The following is a 12,253-nucleotide window of genomic DNA, read 5'->3' as shown; positions in this document are numbered from 1 at the left end:
GGACTGCTGTCTCGGTTCCAACAACTTTTGTTCAATTCTGATTTCTAGTGCTGTCTGTATGGAATCTGCACTTTCTCGTGAGATGGGTTTCCTCCCAGTGCTTACATTTTCTCCCATTTTCTAAGACTAGATTGGTAGATTAATTGACTACTGTCAAATGGCTAACTCTGCTATGCAGGTGAATTATTGAAACTTGGGACAGTTGACAGGAATAATGGAAGAATAAAACGAGATTGGAGTAAATGGGCAGTCGACTTGAACACTTTGAGCTGAAGGACCTGTTTCTGGGTTGTGTAACTCAAACGAAAAAACGAAATAATTTCCCATCTTGAACCTTAGAATTATTAAGGACAGAATGCAATAGTAAAGTTATGTGAAGCAGGAGGGCATCCTATTTACACATTAACTTTCACAATGTCCATATCCCACATTGTTACAGACAACGGCGCTTTTTAAAATATGGCCGCTTGCAATACAACTTGCCTTATTGGCCGAGCGTGTTATGAGCAGAATATGATTATACTGAGTTTGCCATAATGTACTTTCAATTTTAATGTGAACAAAACAGTTTATCGTGGATTTGGATGACGTGGAACTGGAATATTTAATGATGTATAAATGAATGAATCGCCAAACTATTAATGCTGATGTTTAAGCAGCGCCTCATTCCGTGTGTTTTCATTTTTAACTATTTAGAGAGCAATGGGCAGAGGGCAAGATGAGGGGCGCTGCACCGGCCAAGAAGGCTTCCACAATGCAACAAAAGAATGTTGAAATGTAAGTGACTTGGATCTATCAATATATGATAATAAATTAATGGGCTAATTCAAGAGCATTTCTATAGTAATAAGATGCGAGAATTCACCTCCACATTGTGCGTTTGAGGCCATTGGCATGGCTTTAATATATAGAATGTAGATAAATAAGGGCGAAAGGCTTGAAAGAAAATGGTGATGTTTTGAGATGAAGTGGAGTGGGAGATAACTCCTGCAGAACGTTAATGTGGACAGTTTGGATTGAATAGAGGCAGGTCAAGTGCTCAAATGTCATATGCATCAGGACCAGAACAATGAAATTCTTACCAGCTGCAACTCTACAAGCACATCAATGCAACAACACATCAAATAAATTATTGTAATCAAATAATAATTGTTTGTTGTATCTTTATCAGTTATTCTGGGTAACCAGACCACAATAGTGCAAGCTGATATAAATAAATCAACTGTACGCAAAATCCATAGTGGTGCATTGTTGAGGAAGGTTTGTGCAGAGTGGTTCAAGAGCCTAATGGTTAATGGGGCGAGGCGGGTCTTGATCCTGGAGGTAACTGTTCTCAAATCTTTGTACCATCTTCCTAATGGCTGTAGTGAGATGAGAGTGCGGCCAGGGTGGTGAGGATTTTTTAATATTAGATGCTGCCTCGATGTAGTGTTTCCTGTAGATCCCTTTGTGGGGAGGTCAATACCTGTGCTGGATAGGGCAATGTCCACTACTTTCTATAGCCTTGTTTGTTTTTCAACATTTGAGTTACTGAACCAGGCCGGTATGCTTTCCACTATACACCTGTAGGAATTCAAGAGATTATTCAACAACATGCCAAAGTCTACTGAAGAATTAGGTTTGCATCCATTGTTAAAATATCCGCATACTTGCAGATTCATAATGCTCATCTCTGGTGGGTGAGATGGGGTTTTTAAACACTGATATTTGGGGCATTCTGATTTGAGGAAGGTTTTGCTTGGATTTTTAAATAAACTACTGAACTCAACTTTCAGAAAGTTCCTTTGAAACGTTCTTGTACTCTTCAAGCACTCAGCCAGTTGACCCAGATACACAACTTAAACGTGTCTGCGACAGGAGAATGTTTTGAGACCCAGGCCTAGTGAATTTCAAAATCAAATTTTTGCTGTTTCATTTGAAAACTCTTCAACGTAAGGAGTAAACATTTGATGTGTCCCATCATCATCCTTCTTTCCTTGCCTTCACGTAGGTATATAGATTGTCTGCATGTTCCAAATGCCAATATACTAGGATGAAAAAATTGTCACAAATATTGTTAACCTTGTAAGTTTGCTAGAATTGTTAAGTGGATGATTTGAGGGAAAATGCAAACATTTATAGAAATATTTTACTTGCACATGTTGGAAAATGAACATCTTGCAACCGTGAGTTGAAAAATGAGCAGTAACTTCAATAACATTGAATTTTTAAATGAAATGTAAAATCATACTGAGAAAATGTCGTGAATGGAATTAAAGCATTTTGCACCCGTTCAAAGGTAGCACAAACAGGTTACTTGCTCATTAATGAGAATAATGTTAATGGAATGCATTCCAAGTGAATGTTTGCTCTGGCAGTCTCTTCAATGCCTATGGCTATATAAAGGATAGAGCGAGATATTTGAGGAATAGGAAGGAGAAATGTCTATTGTAGCAGTGACATAATCCCCATGTCCCTAACCAGCAGAAAGAAAATTAAGAACCTGATTTTCAGCAAGATTATTAAATAAGATAACGTGTCTGTTGCAATGACTATTAGTTTTGATTTCTCATACTAATTTCCTGCATACAATGCAAGGTGCAAATGGCGGTGCATTTTTTCACATTGCAGTAAAAATCTATTTGTTGGCTTACCATTTGAAAGTGTTTCTTCATTGAGACTAAAGAATTGCATTTATGTTTGACATACAATTCATAATGTTTTATTTTATTTCAGAAAAACAAAGAAGAATAAACAGAAAGGTAAGCTTGCTTAAAACATGATTCAAATCTTCGCTATTGTATAGAACCTTCGAACAATTGACAAATGTTATGGCTTGCATACAAGATCTTGAGTTAGTTTCTTCCTTGTGTCAGCTGTGATTAAGGTGGGACCAGATACTTGAGCAATAAAAGCCTGAGACTGTCACTCTTACAAATGGGATGCTAATCAGAAGTCCCCATCTTGCTTCTGTCTAGATGTAATACATCCCCGTATAATTATTTTGAATAGGGTCATTTATTTTACTCTTGGTGATGTTTGATCTCAGAAATATAATTATGCCATTACTAACTGATGCCTTTGCAATGATACATAGAGCAACATCCCAGTCTTTTCAAAATTATTATTAGTGTCTTCTATGTATGACACTAACTGTAACCTACAGTGCTTAATTGATTTAGCTGTAGCACTGCTGTCAATTATTGAAATGATAGCACAAATTATTTCATTGTCTAGTTTTTAATTTTGAGGAGCATCCATTAGTGCATTTAACTGTTTTCTCAGTTGCATAGTCTTTTGCCATTTTGTTAATTCATTGATCTGTATAATACTGGGATTAATAGCTGAATACAGGTCTGACGCAGGTGATGTTAAAACCAGTTTGACGTGATCAACATTATCACTGCCTAACTGATTTCTTCATTTGTGTGGCTGAAGCTGTATATGGAAAAGATTGGTGACTGATGAATTTCTCTTAAAGCTTTCAGAAGGGCAAACGATATTGGCCTTTTTCAATATGTGATAGAATTAATAGAGAAAAACAATTCTCTTTGGAGAATGGATAATAGAGGTCAGATTATGAACTGCAGAAGAACAATTGGGAGAAACGTTTTAATGAAATTGTTAGGATCCAGAGGATTATCAGAAAAGTTGCTAATTATAATAAAGCTGGTGCTCTGGGACCAAACATGACTTGGAGCCAACAGAGGTGATCAGGGGATGCAAGGGATCACAGATGCTGGAATATTGTATAAAAAAACATGTGGGAGGAACTTGGCAGATCAGGCAGCATTGGTGGTGGGAATGGACAGATGATGATTTGGGTAGGAGCTCTTCTTCAGACTAATGGAACGAGGGAAAAAGCTGGAAAAGAGATGGTGTGGGACAAAGTCTGCCAAGCGATCGGTGGATAAAGGTGGGGGGATTGATTGGTAGATGGGTGGAGTAAGTGACAAAGTTACAGGTAAAAAGGGGGCAAAAGGCTGTCAGATAAGGAAAGAGGAGTGAAATGTGAAGCCAGATATGGGTGAAAGGGGATGGTAGATGAGCGTACAGAGGAGGGAAAAAGAACAGGGTGGCTTGGATGGGGTGGGAAATGCTGGGATACGTTTGTGTGCGACAGGGTGGGGGAGAGGGAAAGAAGGTGGGTGGGTATTACGTGAAATTAGGGAATTCAAAGTTCATACCATTGGGTTTAAGCTACTGAAGCTGAATACAAGGTGCTGTTCCAAGTTTTCCTGTTACCTCACTCTGGCAATGGAGGAGGCCGAGGACCAAAAGGTCAATATGGGAATGAGAAGGGGAACAAAAAGGGTTAACAACTGGGAGATCCAGCAAGCCTTGGTGGGCTGAGCGCAGGTATTTGGTTCATGCTTAGTCTTGCCGATGTAACAGAAAGCACATTGAGAACAATGGATGCAGAGGACAGGGTTTGAAGAGGTGCATGTGATCTTCTGCTTCAGCTGGAAAATTGCAGGGTCCCAAGATAGAGGTGAGAGGTGGTGTAGGGACAAGTGTTGTCTTAGGGGAACGTAGCTAGTCCCACCAGGTCCGTGCCAACCAGTGATCCCGGCACATTAACACCCTACTACATCCACTAGGGACAATTTTTACATTTACCAAGCCAATTAACCTACATACCTGTACGTCTTTGGAGTGTGGGAGGAAACCGAAGATCTTGGAGAAAACCCACGCAGGTCACGGGGAGAACGTACAAACTCTCCAGACAGCACCCGTAGTCGGGATCGAACCTGGGGCTCTGGCAGTTGGCAGAAAGGTCAGGGAATGATGTATTGGATGCAGAGATTGGTGGGGTGAAAGGTGAGAACCAAGACCAGGGTAACTCTCTCCTTGTCCTTCTGAAGGGAGGGGGAGTGAGGATAGAACTACGGGACATGGGAGACATGGGTGCAGGCTACATCCGCAGCAGGGGGGGGGGAGGGGTGGGAACGCATGTTTATCAAATGGCAACTTCTTCTGTAGATTTCCAAGATCCAATAAATATTTTGGGCTTGGGGTTTGGAGGATTTGCAGAATGAAGTAAGCTGACAAATATTGGATTCCTCTCTTTGGAATAGTCTTCAAACTGCCTAGCTGATACTCGTATTAATCAAGCACATTCAAGATTGATTGCTGGTATTCTTCTTGGGATGTGTGTATTCCGATGGCTACAGCTTCTTGATTGGTTTGACCATTTTTCTAGGCAGTTTGTGCAGCACTTATCAGTGGTTAACCAGATGATTGTACACATTATACTTTGGCCTAAACCTTTGACAGTCCTGTCTGCAAACTGTCGATGTGTTGTAACTTTCAGATGGATTAGACAATGACATTACCAAAAAAAATTGTTAATTAACATTTTTTTAAGTACCAATGCTGTAAATTGCCTGCAAGTAAGCTGTTTAACTTTTTATTTTAGCCCCCACAGCTGGTGATGGAAGTAGCACCAGTGAAACGCCACAACCACCCAGGAAGAAAAGGGCAAGAGTGGACCCCACAATGGAAAGTGTATGTAGTTTGTTGGAATGTGACATAGTGACTGAATGTGTGCCAAATATCCAGTAGCAACGCCAGAATTTAAGCTGGCATAAATTTAATTCTTAACTACTGTATGACCTAAAAATCCAAACATGACTGCATTATTGCCTCGTTGTGCTGATATATATCAATGTTGCCCAGTGGAGATGGGTCACTTAATGTGGTGTGTTATCTATCATACAGAACATTGCAGAAAGATATGCATTTTAAAAACTGGTACTAGCGCACATACTTTCAAAATGTTGCATTTTAATGTTGGTTATTTCAGTAGTCAATTGGCCCACTTCCCTCTGTCTGAGAGCTTTGTCACATTGAGATACCCGATCAATCAAGATGTAGAGCTCAATGTTCTGGATTCAACTTTGAGATAACTTATCTCAACTGTAGTGGGAATTGGCAATGTGAAATAAGTGGGAGTCCATGTCACAATTTGAATCTAATTCAGGAGATGACGGGTCACGGATGGTTTTGGCTCCTGATCACTGCCCAAAGACAGTTGCAAGTAAGCATGCTTATTTGGATGTTGTTCCTTGGCAGGAGGAGAAAAGACAGGGTGTTATTTCCCCTTGTCTTATGGTTCATGATCACTATGGAATGGGTGGCATAGAGCCCTACAAAATGTTAATACTTTCATCAGTCAAGGGGACTGGTTCACCATATTCTCTGAGAATAAATAAACACAGTTTGATGGTCGTAGAGTATACATAAACCCGGCAACTTACAAACGCCAAACTTGTGTACACCCAGTATTTGGGAGACTGGTGGGATGGGTTTGATGGAGGGAACTCATTTAGCAATTTCTACGTGAACTGTTTGGGTTACGAATAGTTCTTGGCAACTCCTGGGGCAGACCTGTTAATTCCAAAGCAACACCAACAAATATTAATTTGTGATTAATTTGTTGTGACTGTCATTTGTTTATTGAGTTACGTATACGGGATATTTACTTCATCAGTTATTTACTTATACAGGATATTAAATTGAAAGATCCATACGCTGCTCATGGTGCAGTGTCCTCCACATCTGGAGACCAAACTTAGATTGGGTGACAGTTTTGGGGAATGCTTTTGTTCGTTCTGCAGATGTGACCGTGAACCTCTGGTAGGCAATGGAAGAGGGATTGTGTGAGTAAAATGTTATTCAAGTGATGTTGGTATCACTGGCCAGACCAGCATTTCATTCTTATATTTTACAGCCCTGGAACTGAGATGTTAGTTGTGGGTCTGGAGTCACATGGACTGTACCAGATAAGAATGCCAAAAGTGAACATGCATTTTACAATCATTCTGAAACTTTTTTGGATAAAGTTCAGATGTATCTATTTAATTTAAAATTCCCAGCTCCAATGAAAGTATGTAGATGTGTGTGTATACAGATCAACAATGTGGCCTCTGGGCCACATTAGTCACATAAATTAATCACCATGCCCCATCAGCATATTCCTGATCCCTAATCCCATGTGTTGGGATTTTCCGATGTCTCCCCTGACTCCGTAGCTCTGTGGGAAAAGAGATCTTTAGTTTTCTGCCTCCACCATGTGAAAATATGCTTCCAGATCACCCCTGAACATAAGGCTCCAAGTTTCAGCAGGAATATAAAATGTATCTGAGCAACCTGAGCAGGCCTCCAGCATTTCATTATTTCCAGTATGATTTTGGTAATGGTTCCTGCAGTCCATCACAAGGTGAAAATATCCTTCCTATAACTGAATAAAATAATGCAGGATGGATTCTAACCAGATATCTGTATACGGTGCTGGAGTACAGTCGTAGCACCCCTTCAAACTCATACCTGGTGCTTATACCTATGGACCCTCATCTGGTCACAGCTTTGAGAGAGCATGAGTGGGGACATTTTGTTTTCTAATTGTAGTAATGAACAAAAATAATTGCTATGTATGCGAATGGAGAATTTTGAAAGCACTGCAAAATGGATGTCAAATACATATCTGAGGGGATCCTTAATTTGGCAATTCTTTGACTTCTGCAGGAGGAGACATTTATGAACAGGGTTGAAGTAAAGGTAAAAATACCAGAGGAGTTGAAACCATGGCTCGTGGATGATTGGGACCTGATCACTCGTCAAAAACAGGTTAGTACTGCGCCCATTTGTTTTAAACCTAAACGACAGAGTAAGGCTTGCAGCTACAGGGAGTGTTTTAAATAAATTGTAAAAATGCATTTAATGGAAAGGTAGGTGGAGCTGCTACCTCATGTAATATTTTGTGATTTTAGTTTTTTTTAAATTCCTCTATTGGTTTACCTCAGATTTTCAGGCAGGATGAACTGTTGTGGGCCCTGGCTCAGGATCCCTTGCATTTACTCTGTTGAAATGGGCTTCCTTATTAGGTGGGCCTCAAGTTAAAAAATAGGGTATTATTGTTTAGCAAGTATTGTCTTTCATCTTGGGTTCAGACTGTTCTTAGACTAATGAAATGGAGTGGAAAGATTGCAGGGCTTCAGTCCTAATTCTAAGCAAAACTGCCATTAAATGTTTAAGCAGTAAAGACCACCAAACTTGCAATTTCCCTATAGCCACACGTTTAACGACTGTCACAAATGCATTGCAGGCAGTACAGTTTGGTGGTGGCGTCACATTCTGGGGCAGGGTAGAAGAAGTCTCAAAACGCCTTGCCTCGTTGTAAACTTGTGAGCTATATGTGCCAATACTACCTTTTATTTTCCAGCAGCTGCCCACATTTTTCCTTTCTCATTGTACATAGAAAGGTGAAATTCCAAATAACTTTGGTATTCAGTAATCTGTTTTTGCCTCTGAGATCACACTCTAAGCAAATTGTGTGGATTAAGCATCTTGCAAGTGATGACCGCTGTTCTTAAAACAAAAGATTTCCCTGGGGATATTACATCTGATAAAATGTATTAAATTCAACTCCCAGATCCAATTGAATCTAGAAAGTAATTTCATAAAATAGTCAGTTACTTAATAGGATATTACCGGAAATGTTCTTTGTCATCTAAATGCGCTCAATTTATTACTTCATAACATACAGTAAAATAGTCTTTGGTTTGCAACTGTGGATAAAAAAATAATTTAGAAATGATTAGTTCACAAGTTTCACTGAGTAAAACAAGCTTGGAATAATTCAGCAGGTCAGGCAGGACCTGTGGAGGCAATGAATAGGTGATATTTTAGGTTGGGCACCTTCTCTTGAGGAACCTGAATGTTCCTACATCTGCAGTTCCTTGTCTCCTAATATTTAGCTCATTGGGGGAGGGGACAGGACACGACTTACATTTTGAAACCAACCGTAATATTGCTTTGTCAGTCCAATACCAATGAAGGTTTGAGCTTAGTACCTAATGTTTCTTTAGTCAGGGGGTCAATAAAGAAGTTGACTTTGCACAAGATATGGTCAAAGCTATTATACTTCTAATGGGCTTTACAGTGAGGGAGAGTAAGTCCAATATGTTGTTGAGGATGGATGTGTGTGAGCGTGTATGAATGATCAACTGTTGGGCATTGATATTGCTGTCCCTCCCTAATGGTCTCTTGAGCTGCATGATACTTAGCTGTTTCACTGGTCAGAGGACAGGCTCTTAATCCTCAACTGTATAAGGATGAAATTTTTTTCTTTGGAAAGGTAGTCAATGAGATAAGGTTTCAATAATATGTTTCAACACGTGAATATGCTCCAATAGTTCAGATCTCTTTAGTTCAGTAACTTTAGAGCATAAAGCTCTTCAATTGACATTTGTAACATTATCAAACCATGTAACATAAATTGACACTTTAAAGCCATCAAAACTAGCCATTCAATGTGGGACCTTCTGATTCTGCACCATTGTAATGACACAGAAAGACAATAAATTCATTTTAATGTTAACCAGCATTCATTGAAATTAGTTGTTTCTGACTTGCAGAAAAAGTAGTTCACAGACAGTTCTTGGGATAGACCTCTTGTAACCCAGAGACTCGCTGTACTATTACAATGCTTAAAAGGCATTTGGATAGGAATGGCTTAACGCAGGCATTTGAATTAGCATAGATTGGTAGCAGGGTCCACAGAGATGAGGTGGACTGTATGGGCCCTATCCTCTGATTCTAATTCCAGGTACATTTCACTTGCAAGATGATATAAAAGTGCAACATGTTTGCAATTCCTTGACATTTTTCTTTATGTTCTATTAGTTAACACGTTTGAGGCATTGTTCGTAAACATTAGCCACTTTTTTAAAACATATTGTAAAACTGCTTTGAGTTTTGACCATTGTTACTACACTCTTTACATCGCGGAAAATAAACATTGCTGAGGTTGGATAAATAATAGATGTGATCGGTGAACTACAAATTTGTTTATATGGTTAGAATTTTAAATATATTTGCAATTAATTGGTAGAGTAGATTGTTACTTTTAATAATTGAGAATGAATGTTGCAGGTTTGTATTGACCAACATTCATGTATTTGTAATATGGCTATACATCCTAACCAGCAATTATATGTCTTTAAAGCTGTTTCACTTGCCTGCTAAAAAGAATGTTGACACTGTTCTGGAAGAGTATGCTAACTACAAAAAGTCACGTGGGAACACTGACAATAACAAGTGAGTGTATTTATGTTTGCTGTCTTATATAACTTTAAAATACTGAGAAGCTAATACTGGAATTTTCATTGGGATCTCTAGAGAGGCTTGACCTTTCTCTGGAGCTCCCTTCCTCCTGGTTTTATTTGCCATGGTAAGGATAGCATTCTTGAAGATCGAAAATGTCTTTTGGCAACTTGAGATGCTCGAAAAAGACTGACCCATTAGGGTTGACAATCGGTGACCATTCCTTGAATCTGTTCCACATCTCAACCTTGGATGAATGGTTTTGCTTGAAAACAAAAATAAAATGGATGTTTATCTCTTTGTTTTTGAAAGAAACAAAAATGCTAGGAACTTTTAGCAGCCCAGAGAGCATCTGAGTGAGTAATGATAACATTTCATTTCAATGTTCTTTCATCAGAACTAAAATAAGTGTGTAGATATTATTACTGTCAAGATATCTGTGGATCACATTCTATTGGTATCACATAATAGAAGAAGGACCAAGTCTTAAATGCAAACATGGCTGTTCTTTTACTCTGGAGTTTGTTACTATACTAACCATATCCTTTGATTCTTCAATTAATCTATCTCTCTCTCAATTCCATTAATATCTCACACTCTGTCTCTTGAATTACTCACCCACAACCTTTCTCCAGAGCACTTGTTTTCTTGATCTCTGGTTCTACACACCAGAACTCTGCAATTTCCTTGTCAAACACTTCAGAATTCTGTAGTTACCATAAGATAGCGATTGTTTGAGAGTCTGCACAGAACATTTCTGTATACTTCATGAAGACCAATGTTCTTAATTTCACAGCCATTTCTTTATTTTCCCATATTGTTCTAAATCAGCTGCTGTTGGCTTTTATCTTTGTTTCGTGCTTGACCATTCTCCTATTTGGATTTCCTTCACTTTATCAATGCTTTGTCCTCCCTCTACTGAATTCTTTGGAATAAAGGAACAGCTGCAACATTCTGATCAATTTTTTGGGAATTGTTGGCAAACAATATGGACCTGTATGGATTGGATTCTTTTTAATATTGGAAAATTAGAAAACTATTTGGCCAATTGACCCCTCCCATGTGCTCCATCCTTTAATAATATTTTGGATAATTCAATCTTGGCTACAGCACGACTTTCATATGACCCTTTGCTCTAGTTCAATTTGAATGTTTGTCAATCTCCATCTTGAATGTAATATAATGGAACTGCAGATGCTGGTTTATATGAAAGATAGACAGAAAATGCTGGAGTAACTCAGCGGGTAAGGCTGCATCTCTGGAGACAATGGATGTGATGTTTTGAGCTGGTACCCTTCTTCAGACTGATTGTAGTGGAGTGTGGGGGGGGGGGGGACTGGATACGAGAAAAAACCAGGACATATTTTAGTTAACTTCTACAAACCCCTCTCTTTCCTTTCTCCTTCCCCCCCCCCCCCCCCCCCCCCCCCACTAAAAGTCCATTGACTAGTTCTAAATTTCGCAATGATGTATCCCTCTTGGGCTCGCACCGTCTCTAGCCAACAATTAGCATAGCGGATGCCTGAGGTTATCTGTTGCTGGCCCCGATTTGTCATGTTTTTTTTAAACTCGCTTTCAGTTTCTCGCCCACCCCCCCTCCCCACACTACAATCAGTCAGAAGAAGGGTCCTGACCCAAAACATCATGAATCCATTTCCTTCAGAGATGCTGCCTGACTAGCAGAGCAACTCCAACTTGGATGTATTCCATTACTCCACCTCTGCTGTTCCTTGGGCTGGTGAATTCCGAGGTTCATGATCCCTCTGATAATAAATTCAGGAAAATATTGTCTCTCAATCTACCCGATAAAACTATCAAACTTCATCTTAGGGTTGCTCTGGTACCTTGATTATTTCCAATGACAGAAACGGATTGCGGCGTTCTCCTGGTTGCTCAGTTGTGATTTTTCATTTTCAGGGAATATGCTGTTAATGAAGTAGTTGCAGGAATAAAGGAATACTTCAATGTGATGTTGGGGACTCAGCTGCTGTACAAATTTGAGCGTCCACAATATGCAGAGATCCTGGCAGATCACCCTGATGCATCTATGGCACAGATTTACGGAGCACCACATCTCCTTCGATTGTTTGGCAAGTTTGATTAACGTCCTGAATTATTGTTGCTCTGCGCCGAGTCTTCAGAGTTTTGTTCCTTCATTCTGCAGAAG

General features: G+C 39.4%; 1 protein-coding gene across 7 annotated transcripts in view; it reads left to right on the top strand.

Moving 5' to 3' along the window:
* The window catches only part of morf4l1 (mortality factor 4 like 1), a 40,405-nt gene that overhangs the window by 19,524 nt on the left and 8,628 nt on the right, over positions 1 to 12,253 (top strand). For 6 of the 7 annotated variants that reach the window (XM_033050477.1, XM_033050482.1, XM_033050479.1 and 3 more), the window contains 6 exons: positions 697 to 777; positions 2,716 to 2,741; positions 5,399 to 5,487; positions 7,507 to 7,608; positions 9,989 to 10,080; positions 12,004 to 12,176. In XM_033050477.1, coding sequence (XP_032906368.1) covers positions 697 to 777; positions 2,716 to 2,741; positions 5,399 to 5,487; positions 7,507 to 7,608; positions 9,989 to 10,080; positions 12,004 to 12,176 — 563 coding nt within the window. The remainder of the gene's footprint in view (positions 1 to 696; positions 778 to 2,715; positions 2,742 to 5,398; positions 5,488 to 7,506; positions 7,609 to 9,988; positions 10,081 to 12,003; positions 12,177 to 12,253) is intronic. The other variant, XM_033050478.1, reaches the window with a different exon arrangement.

The sequence above is a fragment of the Amblyraja radiata genome, chromosome 34, assembly GCF_010909765.2.
Source record: "Amblyraja radiata isolate CabotCenter1 chromosome 34, sAmbRad1.1.pri, whole genome shotgun sequence".
NCBI classification, from domain to species: Eukaryota; Metazoa; Chordata; class Chondrichthyes; order Rajiformes; family Rajidae; genus Amblyraja; species Amblyraja radiata.
Note: the sequence above shows the minus strand (reverse complement) of the source record. Positions and strands in the feature narration are given on the sequence as shown.